The sequence below is a fragment of the Bubalus bubalis genome, chromosome 1 (assembly GCF_019923935.1).
Source record: "Bubalus bubalis isolate 160015118507 breed Murrah chromosome 1, NDDB_SH_1, whole genome shotgun sequence".
Classification (NCBI taxonomy): domain Eukaryota; kingdom Metazoa; phylum Chordata; class Mammalia; order Artiodactyla; family Bovidae; genus Bubalus; species Bubalus bubalis.
Window position 1 is genome coordinate 160,280,206 of NC_059157.1, and position 12,590 is coordinate 160,292,795.

A 12,590-nucleotide genomic window follows, 5' to 3' on the forward strand; every position below is an offset into this window, starting at 1 on the left:
ACCTAAAACTCTTAGTTTTTAAGGAAAGTCATAGGAGAGACCTGAGATAACTTTTCATCTTACCTTCCACCTGCTCTATGGCTAAAAACGACTAGGGGCGTGGCTTATCTGCTCTACCGATAGAAATCTACATGCATTATCAGATTTATTTATTAACAAACTCAAACGCCTTACCTGGTGGGAGAAATGCTGTATGCTGCTGTAACTGCATGTTGGCTAGAGCCTGTTGGTATTGGAAAATACCAGTGTTAAAGACTGCTGTGGCACCGTTGGTTTTTTCAAGAGCAGGCCTCTTTGGTAATGGGGGAAGTACAGCTTGAGGAATTCCCTGTTTAGTGAGTGAGTATAAAAAACAAATACCAGTAAAAAGAGAAAAAGAAAAAAGAAAAATCAGTTGAAGGCTAAAATTGTTAGGAAGCATGAGCAAGCAAGCAGCAGAGCACTTAACTACCCGAGGAAAAAAACATCCAGTAAACAAAAATTTAAAGGGAAAAAAAAAAGCAAGATAAAAGCTTTAAAGGAAGCATTATTTTTGTCTTGGAGAAAAACAATCCCACTAGTAATGAGAGCACATGTTATAATGTGTTAAAGTGTTTTAAGTCCCATAATGCTTCAGGCTTTCTGGGAGAAGCCGTTGATTTGGGAAAAGAAGAAAAGCTGCACTGCGAGCTCCATGAGGATTGACAAGTATAAGCAATGTTAATAGTTAATTGTACGAAGTGACCGAAACTGGTAAAATAAACCCAGTCCCACTCTGCCCCCCTCCCCACATCTACCTAAACATGCACATGTCCCAGAGCATGCAAGTTTTTTTTTTTTTCTTAAAACACTGAACTATAAATATTAAAAAGTCAATAATTCTATCACTAAAGCCATGCTAACCAAACAGGTACATAAATATACAGTCCAAAAATACATTTTTAATGTCCTTCAAATACTTCATTAGAACATTCTACAATGTAGTTAAACTGAATGTGGGCTGCTGGGTTTTTAGATTCTTTCATTGTAGCACATCTGTCCAGGGACTTGTTTATAGTCTTTCCACTAATTTTGTCAGGAAACCACACTCAGTTTTCATTGTACTTTACAACTTTATAACAGAAAAAGGAATATATATATTTAAATTGATTAAAAAAAAAAAAAACTTGTATCTACAATAAAGCTACATGCCAAGCTAAAAGGTGAAAGGTCATAGTACCAGGTCAAAGGTTGCCTCGAGGGGTCGCTTCAGTGATTTGACAGCCGACTGAGTCTTAATTAGCAGGCAGCGAGCACATGATGGCAATGGGCCAGTGGGGTTCAAGCGCATTAACATAAACAGCAAGCAGAGGTGCATCATGGGGGCAGCAGTGCATTTTTGGGTAGGTGAGAAAAAACAAATAAAAAAACAAATCATCGGAATGCCATATACAACGAATAACAAGACTAAGCATGCACAATAAAGGCACTACTGAGTTGTTATTGGGAGGATAACTCCTCTTCGTAGTTAATTACAAACAAGATACTCTAACAGAAAAAAAAAAAAAAAAGAAGAGTGGAAGGAAGAGAAGAGGAGAGAGTCTGCCTTCTGTATTTTTGCTCAAGTATCCATAAACAAACACAGAAAAGACCTCTCCGTAACTATTTGACTGTGCTATGAAATACCACACAGTGTTCTTTTTCATGAATAATTTAACAATTAAGTCATATATTTATGTAAAAAAAAAAGGACAACATTAAAACAGCTAAGCAAAGAACAAAAATGGACTCATTAAAATCAGCTATTAGATCACGTTAAAATTTACCTTCATTATATAGTTTAGTATCTATTCTAAATGATCCATTTCTAACTCTTCCTTCAGTACTGCTTTCTCCTTTCTATGTAATGGCATAGGCAAACTTCTCTGGTTTTACAGTTCTGTTTATGCCACAATATAGTTCAAGATAATCTAGATAAGTAAACTGCTCAACATCATGTACTGAATTCTTAAAACAGTTTTGTTGAAGCAATTCTCCTAAATAGTTTCAGATTTTGTTATGGTTAAAGCAAGATAAATGTAGAGAAGAGCCTTGATGTGCAGAAGAACACACCAAAGGAAAACAACGGCTGATTAGATAGCACACAGAAATAAGAGGACCAGAAATGGCAGTATCGTTAAACCGAAAAGGAGACAGGTGTTCTGTACAAAGCAGAAATTTCAGAAACCCTATATCCAGAGTAAGACAGAGTATTAAAAATTAGGCCGAGGGGAGGAGCAATCTGAACCATTTGAGGAGTTACCCTCACTTCTCTGAATGGTCACTTCATTATGTATTGTCTGGGATACCTGAACAAACATATCTTCAGCAAGAAAAAAAAAAAATTTTTTTAAAGGTTAATAAATGAATAGCTTGTTGTCAGATACAGCTGTTCACTGTTTTGTGACCGTTAACAAGGACTGAGCTAAGGTCTCAACTCACCATGGCAGCTGCAGTGGCTGCAGCCTGTGCTGCGGCAGCCTGGTTGACCTGGTATTGGGCAGCCTTGATCTTGGCTTGCAGATGTGCGGGAGGATGGAAGTATTTGCACTTTTCCCGAGAGCATCTCCCTTTGATGTAATCCATACACACGGTGACTGTGTTGTCATTGGTGTCAATCATTGTGCTGTCAGCAGGATGGGCGAACCGACAATCATTTTCTCCTCTGTTGCAATTGCCTCGCTGGTACTCTCGACATACCTATGGGGTCATGAAGTGCACGAAGGTCAGTCAATATGGACAAGTAGAAACTTTCTCAAGATTTAAAGTGCAAGAGTGGTGACAGAAGGCTACAGGTGAAAGGGGAAAAGAATTTACAAAGGAACCACAAAATAACTTGAAAACATTGTGTGTGTGTTAGTCACTCAGTCGTGTCCGACTCTTTGCAACCCCATGGGCTGTAGCCTGCCAGGCTTCTCTGTCCATGGAATTCTCCAGGCAAGAATACTGGAATGGATTGCCATTCCCTCCTCCAGAGAAACTTCCCGACTCAGGGATTGAACTCTGGTCTCCTTCCTCACAGGCATATTCTTTACCATTTGAGCTACAGGGAAGTTGTAGTATACTAATTACAGCCCCATTTCAATAAAATGTCCATGAGGAAGAAAATGCACTTAAGATACTAACTATGGTAAAACATCTAATTTAAATAAAGTTGATATACTTATTCATTGTTGTTGTTCAATAGCTTAGTCGTTTCTGACTCTTTTGTGACCCCATGGACTGTAGCTCACCAGGCTCCTCTGCTCATGGGATTCTCCAGACAAGAGTATTGGAGTAGGTTGCCATTTCCTTCTCCAGGGGATCTTCCCAACCCAGGAACTGAACCCGCAACTCCTACATTGCAGGTGGATTCTTTACTGCTGAGCCATCATGGAAGGCCATACTTACTCATTACTAAGGAGGAAACAGTAACTCTGTAATGAAGAACCCTACAGATACCCACTTAAACAAACAAAGTTAATATCACCAGTAATAAAGACATAATGATATCACATATCTACTGATATGATGCACTGAAAAAAAGGTTACAACATCACATTTGTTGTATTATTGCTGAGAACGCATAACCTGAATTTAATCATGACAACACATTAAACAAACTAAAACGGTAGGATGTTTTACAAAATGACTCATCAGTACTCTCCCAAAGTGTCAAGGTCATGAAAGACGAAGACTGAGATACTGTTATAGACTGAATGATCCTGAGTCAGAGGAAGGATATTGGTAGGACAATGGGTGAAATTTGATTAAGGTCTGTAGATTGGTTAATAGCAGCATATCAATGCTAATTTTCTGGTTTTGTAAGCGGTAACATGGTTATGTAAGCTGTCAATATTTAGGTAAGCTGGGTGAAGGAGATGCAGAAATTCAGTTCTATTTTTGCAAATTTTATGCTAATCAGAAATAATTTAAAAGTGAAAGTGTAAAAAGTAAAATGATAGCTTTTTTGTAAAATGTTTCTAAGAGCTATATTTTTGATCATTAGAGATTCACCAGGTAGTAATGTAAAGCAGATGGAAAAGGATTAGTTTTTGTCATTTGTTTGTTTTATATCTATTAATTTTGGATGGGGTCCCTGGAGAAAAGGTGAAAATGGATTATTTTTCACCCATTTGCTTGATTCAGACCTCTTACTATTAAAGGTTGTTGGGGATTTCCCAGGTGGCACAGTGGTAAAGAATCTGCCTGCCAATTCAGGAGATGTGGGTTTAATCCGTGGGTCAGGAAGATCCCCTGGAATAGGAAGTGGCAACCCACTCCCGTATCCTTGCCTGGAAACTTCCATGGACAGAGGAGCCTGTTGGGCTACAGTCCATGGGGTTGCAAAGTGTTGGATATGACTGAGCACACACTTTATAGCTCTTTTCAAAAAGTTGCCAGCACTTTCATTCAGGAAAGTTTGACCTTTTTACCACAAGAGGGCCACCTAAACACAAAAAGTCCTTGTGATATTTTTATGCTGTTGTTACTTCATGCTTTAAGGATGTTTCCTTTTTGTTTTTCACAAATCTTTTACAAACTGAGCAGATACAGTCCCTGAACACTCCATTTTGGAATTCATGAAGGGAAAAAAAAAGGCGATCTCTGCTATGATTTAAAAAACAAAGATTTTCTTGGATTTAAGTACATAAAATGATTACATTCAATTCTAGGTGTTTCTCCCTTTTAAAAATCCATATCCCATTATTGAGGAAAATGATTCCTTTTAAAAAGGCCTCTATAATTTGTATCATGCTACATGTTAAAAAAGAGCATCTTGTACCATTTAGAAACCTCAATCGCTTCTCGGCCTTTTGGCTAAGATCAAGTGTAGAAACCTCAAGCTAAAGCAATACATCCTATCTACATAGCCGAGTCAACTCATCACTTCAATTTATATAATTTTAAAAAAGTATTAAATAATTACTCTGTGCAAGATACTCCGAGAAATATTAGGAGTAAAAGATGACTTAGAAAGTTACAAAAGATGCTACTTTTTTTAATCATTACATTTATCTTCTTGAATAGAAGAAAACAAGGATATTGAGGAGTTTATAATTTGAAAAGCAAACATGGTTAAGCTGTTACCCGGAATTCTTGTCCTCCACTCTCACTGAGCATGCAATCAAGCTGTGCCGCTTTCTAAACCACAAATCCCCACTTACTAAATTAGACTTCTCAAAATACGAGGAGATTTTAAATACGGATTAAATACGGATAAAAATTTTTCATGTAGATATGTAAAACTTATGCATAAGCAAAAACGTCACTTTTCTGTTTAAAAAATCGATGTCAATTCAGCCTCATTCAACAGGAAACTGTTGTTCGGACACTACTGCTGTTAGCTTTTCAGTAATTTTTGCTTTCTCGAATATGCTCACAAAGAATCTGCCGTCAGCTGAACCAACACTCTTTTCCAATTTCTCTTACTCTGCCACAATAACAAGAAATAACATCTAAAGGTAGTCTATCTGCAGGAGCCTGAATAACTACTAAAATCAAAGATCTGCTATTTTCCAAAAGCAATTACACCAGTGTTTGTGCCAGAAATTTGAGCAACAGTCCCCCAAAATAAAACCTGAATGCTGGGCTGATTTTGACTTTTTATTTCTCTGTCTGTCTCAATGTTCTTTTTATTTTCAGGAATATGAACTTACCATCAGGTTGCATAAAGATGGTCATTCTAAGACCTCTTCTGGTCCCTGTCCATTTGCTTTATACATATATATATGTGTGTTTTGTATAAGTTAGTATGTGTGTTTTGTATAAGTTAATAACTGGTTTAGTACAATTTTGTACTCTTTACAGTCTTGCAGGATTCATTTAGGGAGAATTCTAAAAAACACAAGCAGAGTTGATAACTCGCAGTCAGCTTAGAATCTTGTCCTAAAGTGACTGTTTCACTTTTTTTTTTTTTTAATCCAGCTTAATGTTTCTCCTGACAAGAGAAACAGAACAGAAGAAATACACTGAAACAGCTTTTCTCCAATTATTCTTGCCTTTGAAAAAATATAAAGAAGAAACAGAAAATCTCTTGTGTAAACTTGTACTGGTGTGAGCCACAAGGCCAGAGGGCCTAAAGAATGTTGCCAAGCTTTACATGTACATCTGGCTTGTTGGAGACCTATCTGAACAGAACAAACCTCCCAGAGCTTTTCACACAGATTTTTCTCTAATAATCAATACATCTCATTTCTAAATAAAATTTTTCATTAAAAATAAAATGAGATCTGTTTCTTGACTGATGAATATGAGTTTGGCCTGGTTTCTCTGATAAACTCGAGAAACTGTAGGGTGTGCTGCTCCCTCGAAGAAATATCTTAGTCTGGTACTGCATTTGCAAATTCTAGTTGACAGACAAAATTTCAACAAATTTAACCATCCAACTCAAATCAGGATAAGAAGTTGCACAATTTACCATATAGAGAATTTGCAACAAAGAAGATTAAATTTGAAAATCCTAACAATGTTATGGTCCTCTTTGCTATTCGCATCTAATCTTCTACATGAATGTATTTTTCAAATAGTTGTAATTAGAGTATGGTTATTACTTGGTGATCTGTTATTGCTTGCTGATGTATGTAAACATTCTTTTTGCCATTTTACTAGTGTCCACAGTGATCATTTTTGCTGACTGAATCAAATTCCATCAAATAGATATGCACAATCTAAGTAATTCTTTCAGAGAACATCTAGATTATTTTGAATATTTCCATACTACATATAATGTTGCAGAGACTATTTTCAAGACACACCAAAAAAATCATTCTATAAGGATGAATATGTAGAAATGGTATTAGTGGGTCAACAAATATAACTACTTTTACAGTTTGATAAGTGGTTTCAAACCTAGATGAAAATAATTCCATCTACTAGCTAATGTCCTTCAATCAAAAAGAATGTTTGTAAGTGTTAACATAAGATTTACTTTGGAAATCACGTAAGTTTTGTAAACTTTCATACAAAAAGGTTAAGAAGTTACTTTCATAGTAAAAATCATCACTTTGATAAAAATATTTACTGAAAACATTAAAGTAGTAAATTTCATTTCCAGAAAAACATCTTTGGCTAATAAACTTTAAATAATCAAAAGGAAAAGCAATTAGAAAAACTTCCCAAGGAAATCTATGTTAATTCTACATAAACCTTCTTTGTTAATTAAATAGCAGTGGTAGTCTGCAAAGAGGACAGAGTCTGAAAACAGAAATTTTGGGTTCTATCTAGTATTTATATTTACTAGTTATGGAATCATGAATACTGAAAAAAAATAATACATAGCTTAAAACGTGCTATATAAATCTGATTAAAATAAACAGTTTTGTGATCTCAATTTTTTATAAACATGACAAACATATTTCAAATCAGTCAAAATAATAATAGGTTGTAAGAAATGAAAGTGTTAGTCACTCAGTTGTGTCTGACTCTTTTGCAACCCCGTGGACTATAGCCTGCTAGGCTCCTCTGTCCATGGGATTTCCCAGGCAAGAATACTGGAGTGGGTTGCCATTTCCTCCTCCAGGGGATTTTCCCAACCCAGGGATCAAACTCACGTCTCCTGCATTGGCAGGCGGGATTTTTTTTTTTTACTACCACTGAGCCACCAGGAAAGCCCAATTTAAGTCTAATGACTAAATAATAAGGAGCTTAGTCAAAGATACATATATACCTGCTGTTCAACAGTAAGTATCATGGATATTTTATTTTCTATTAAATTTGAGCTAACACACACTTTAAAACATAAATACTGAATAATCAATTATTTTATCAAAGAATCCATAGCATTATAGGTCATGAATATACAAATATGATGAAATTATCTATGTTTTCAAAAAGAATTCAAATATCCGTATCTTAAAATTGTGATGATTAGGGGAAATGATCTTAGTTAATTGTTTGTATAATTACATTCCCAAGATAAATGTCTAATGCTATAATATCTAGTTTCAGTTTGTTACCAGATAATTGAACAAACTTGGTCTACCTGAATCTCATTTTTTAAAAAAATGAAGAAAAAGACATCTATAATGCTACTCTAGAGGATTTCTGTTAAGATCAACAGGGACTTTTCTTTGAAATCTAAACGGTGAAATCCATCATTACTGCCATTAGCCAATGAAGACAAGCACATTTCTACAGATAATATAGCTAAGAATTTGTCATTTGATTTCAAGTACCTTAAAAATAAAATCTGAATATATCAGAACGACCAACTAAAGAAACAACTTGCAACTATATTGTTTCCAAAACAAAACTCAAACTAATTACAGACAGCACAGACTAGACGTTTTAACTGGGAACATGAGTTCACCATTTTAGAGTCTTATTACACTACATTATTAAGCCATTCTAAAGTCTTATTACAATTATTTTTTTAATTTAAACTTCATAGAACCATGTGCATTAAACTCTTAATATTTCTTGGTGATTTTCTAAAGAAATTAAAATATCACAGAAGCAGTAGCTAAATACTCGAGACAAAAACACAAAAGTAAAGTAATTATATCAATAAGCCTTTCTTGTATTATTAAAAGCATTTGCTTTTCTAATCTCATTTTGAAATGAGTGCAATAGATCATGACAAATCCATTAAATGCCTATAATGCTGTCATGGAGGCATCCTTTCACCATCACTTAAATCCACATTTAGCCTTAAATGCTTTTTTTGTGTGTGTAGTCAGTAAGTATCATATGTTTTTATACCTATATGAAAAAAGCCACTAGACTCTTCTGTACCAGTAAGTAGTGGAAGCATTCAGTATCCAGCGGCCTGAATTAGAAACTCATGTCATGATTGTCTCAGTAGAATAAAACTTTCAGCACATGAATACATTATTTTGAAACAACTCCAACTGAAAATATCAGAAGCCGAGTACTTTGCCCACCTTGCTGGAATATGTCATATAGACTATTAATATAAAAATAATATAGTTAACCTAATGGCAATCTAATGTCTCCATCAGCATATGAAGTATGTGACCACTGGTTTGTTCTGTTTTATTAATGCTGTTATGTGGTATAAATTGCCCCCCAAAATCATCATTGTTTACTTAAAATATTTCATTATGCTGTACCACGGTGTTCTCAGCAACTTCACAAAATACAGAATGCTAAATGCATTTGAGGAGACAGATTTTTAATCCAGAATCACAAGTAACTACATGAGGTAAGTGATAAAAAAGTTAATGCTTAAATAACAGGTGCTCACATCCCCTGAATGGAATTTTATAAACCATTTGTATTTAGAATCACCCAGATCATCTGTGAAAAGAATTTGAGATCCCCATTGGAGATCCACCAAATCAGTCTGTGGGGATGAGGCCCCACATTTAAAAACAATTTTTTATGTTTTAATTTTTAGTTGTGCCTTGTGGTTTGCAGGATCTTAGTTCTCTGAGCAGGAATTGAACCTGCACCCTCCTCAGTGAAAGCCCAAGTCCTAACCACTGGACCTCCAGAGAATTCCCAGGCTTTCCATTTTTAACAATCATCGCAAGTGATTCTAATCACATTAAAGCTTGAAAACTATTGCTCTAGGACTAGGGGCATGAACAGGATGTCTTATTATGTAGTTGGAATGTTCAAAATGTCAACATGTTCCCAAGGATAATGCTAACAATGTTAAAAATGTGTCATGTTTTATCTCCTCTGGTAGATTACCCTAAGCTCTGAATAAGGGCATGGACTAATTAATTAACTAGTTGATTGACTCATTTATTCCTTCATCGAACAAGTTACTAGGCATCATTTATGAGCCTGGCACTATTCTGGGACCTTTTATTGTTATAAAACAGTAGGCAACCTTTGATGCCTCATGATATTCCTCACAACAGTTTTTACTTGAAATATGGTCAACAGTTCTTCAATGGATATTGCTGAATAAAGGAGAGAATAAATGCACTCATGGATCCTTTTTGCACCATAAAAAAATTATTGTGTATCTTGAAAATAGACAGTTTCCTTAATTACCAACTCTTTGTAGTAAAGCAGATATGACTAAAAACCTCAGTCCTTTCTAGTACGTACAGATTTTAACAATTGTTAAAATAATCATTGAAAATAACTGCCACTCAAAAATTACACAAAGGCACCCCAAGGTCACAAAATGGAATTTTTTAAAAGCCTCATTTCAGTGACCAATATTTAAGAGGTTTGCTCCTCTTTAGAGAAAACTGATTTTACACCATAGAGAGTATGCAGCTGCAAAGTCTTTTAAAAGATATCTAACAAAGAATGGATAATATGGATAGTGATAGAAAATTTATGCATGTGTGGATACACACACACACACACACACACACACACACACACACACATAAATAACCTTTTCAGTAATTTGTGGTTGGCATTAAATGCAAGAAAATGATCTAAATTTCACCTTACTGGAGGTGATTGTAGAGATTATCTGGTATAATCCCCTAGTTTAATACGTGTGAAATATGACGCTTAGGGGGAAAAAAACACTTGACCTATGCTTACTCACTTAATTAGCAACATCACCAGCACTAATCCTTGGGTTCCTCTTTTTCAATTTTTTGTAGTATCAACATTTTTTGTAGCATCACATTGGGTGCTATATGTTAGTTCTTCTAAACAAAAGAATCAGAAGGGTGATAATCTATGGTGTTTTTAACTTCATTTCCTATTTTGTAGTAAAAAGAGAAAAGGAAGTGGCAAGAAGAACTGGCCAGTATTTTAACTGATTCAAAATTTGTTCACCTCAAAAGTAACTCAAAAATTCTAAAATGTACTTGGGAGTTCCATGAGTTAAAAATCAAGCACAGATTTAAATCCCAAACAACTAAATGTGTAAATAAGTGCTGGCGCTTAACTACCATGTCTCTTAGACCCCAAGATATGGCGTAATGAGCATGAGAGGAAAGAGCCTGAAGACAGGAGTGTCTAAAATCACAATGCCAAGGAGAAAGACGTGCCCCTTAGCATCACACTGCAATATCCTAACAGGTTGTAACTGTGACCCTAAATCAGATCCTGTGAATGAGAATAAGATAGGAAGCTGCCCTACTATCAGGCACTGAGATAAGTGGAATTCAGGTTAAAAGGAAATGACAGTCATTACAACAGGAGCCATTTGTTGTGACTACTAGAAAGGAAGACAGAAAAAAAATACTTGCAATAGCTCCTTGTAAAAGAAAAACAAAACCAAATGAAAGACGGAAGTCTTCATTTTAACTGAACATCATGCAGAATATAACCAATTACAGTCTACCTAAAATTGTGGAAGAATTAGTTTAAAGGAGTTCTGAATACACAATCAGCCTTTTAAAAAGGTTCCTTGAAAGAGATTTAAATAGAGACAATCTCAGTTTTAATCGCCTATTAAAAATTAATTCAATCAAGTTCATCTCAGACTGCCTATTTGGTTCCCATTAAACAATCAAGAACCTTAAGATATGCTTCTGAAAGGTTGGGGGGGAGGGATTCATATATTGAACATCTAATAATTTTTAAATACTTAAAACTTCCTAAATTTGCGCCTAAATTTCTCTGCAAACAGCATTAGTTATTAATGAGCAAGAACAACTATGCAATGACAAACCACCCACAAGTCAAGGTTTTATCTCTAGCACACAGCAGGGTCCTTGGTCCACAGAGGGCATGAAATCAGGTCTCAACATCCTTCCTGAGTCCTCCTTATGGAACTCCTGTAACTAGGAGCTTTTTCCAGCATGTTCAATGAAAGGTAAAAAATAAGCCTAAAACAAACAAACAAATAAAAACTCTAAAGGGAACACACAAGCCCAAATTTCCTGCCTCTTGTTTGCACCATCACGTGTATGGGAAGGGGAGTAATAACAGTGTTTAAAATTCTGATATCATGTCCTACCGGAAGATCCTACCCATGTGACCTTGAATAAGTCACGTTACATCTCTCTCAAGTTTATTGCCTTGTTAAATGGAGTTAACGATAGTATCTTTCTCATAAGATTGCTTTGAGGATTAAATGTATGTTGCACATGGAGGGGTAATGCTATGGCTGGTAGACAGTAAATATCCAATAATTATCAATTATTGCTACTACCATCAGAAAGGTGGTGGCAGTTATAAGTACTCTGAAATCTGAGATCCTTTGTAATGCATGCAATGAAACTTAATCAACAAGAAAGTGGTATTTATCGAATAAATTCCTGCTAAACTGATAAATTATTAGTGTCAATTATGTTCACACAATGGCCTTGTTTTGCCATTTTCTCGTAATTAAGACATGCAAAACTTCTAGTACTAAATATTGCCTCATCCTAACCAGGGAAAAGAGGAAAAGCTCATTTTTTCTTTATTTGGATACCAAAGCCAGATTTGAGAGCTTCAGTGTACAGTAATGCTGCCATTTTTCCAATTTAGAGTTTACCAAGTCCACTAATTTACAGTCAAGTTGAAATTCTCAACTACTTCAATATAAGATTATATCTTTTAATTTCTTTTTCATGCAGCAACAGCAAAGCACATACATCAGATCATCCTTGACTCGAAGACAAAAAATATCACCCAATTTGCAATTAAAAATTTATCAGCGCATTTCACAAACAAAGGTACCTTGTCATTCCTGCTGAAACATTGTGAGGGTTATAAGGAAACTTAACAATAAAAAAATT

The 12,590-nt window shown here is 35.2% G+C and overlaps 1 protein-coding gene across 36 annotated transcripts in view; it reads right to left on the reverse strand.

Annotated features, from left to right (window-relative positions):
• Window positions 1–12,590, reverse strand: part of MBNL1 (muscleblind like splicing regulator 1) — a 219,457-nt gene that overhangs the window by 17,520 nt on the left and 189,347 nt on the right. For 24 of the 36 annotated variants that reach the window (XM_025289525.3, XM_025289653.2, XM_025289586.3 and 21 more), the window contains 3 exons: window positions 2,440–2,697; window positions 1,199–1,252; window positions 175–328 (listed from right to left, as the gene is read on the reverse strand). In XM_025289525.3, coding sequence (XP_025145310.1) covers window positions 175–328; window positions 1,199–1,252; window positions 2,440–2,697 — 466 coding nt within the window. The remainder of the gene's footprint in view (window positions 1–174; window positions 329–1,198; window positions 1,253–2,439; window positions 2,698–12,590) is intronic. The other 12 variants (XM_025289633.3, XM_025289547.3, XM_025289623.3 and 9 more) reach the window with 3 other exon arrangements.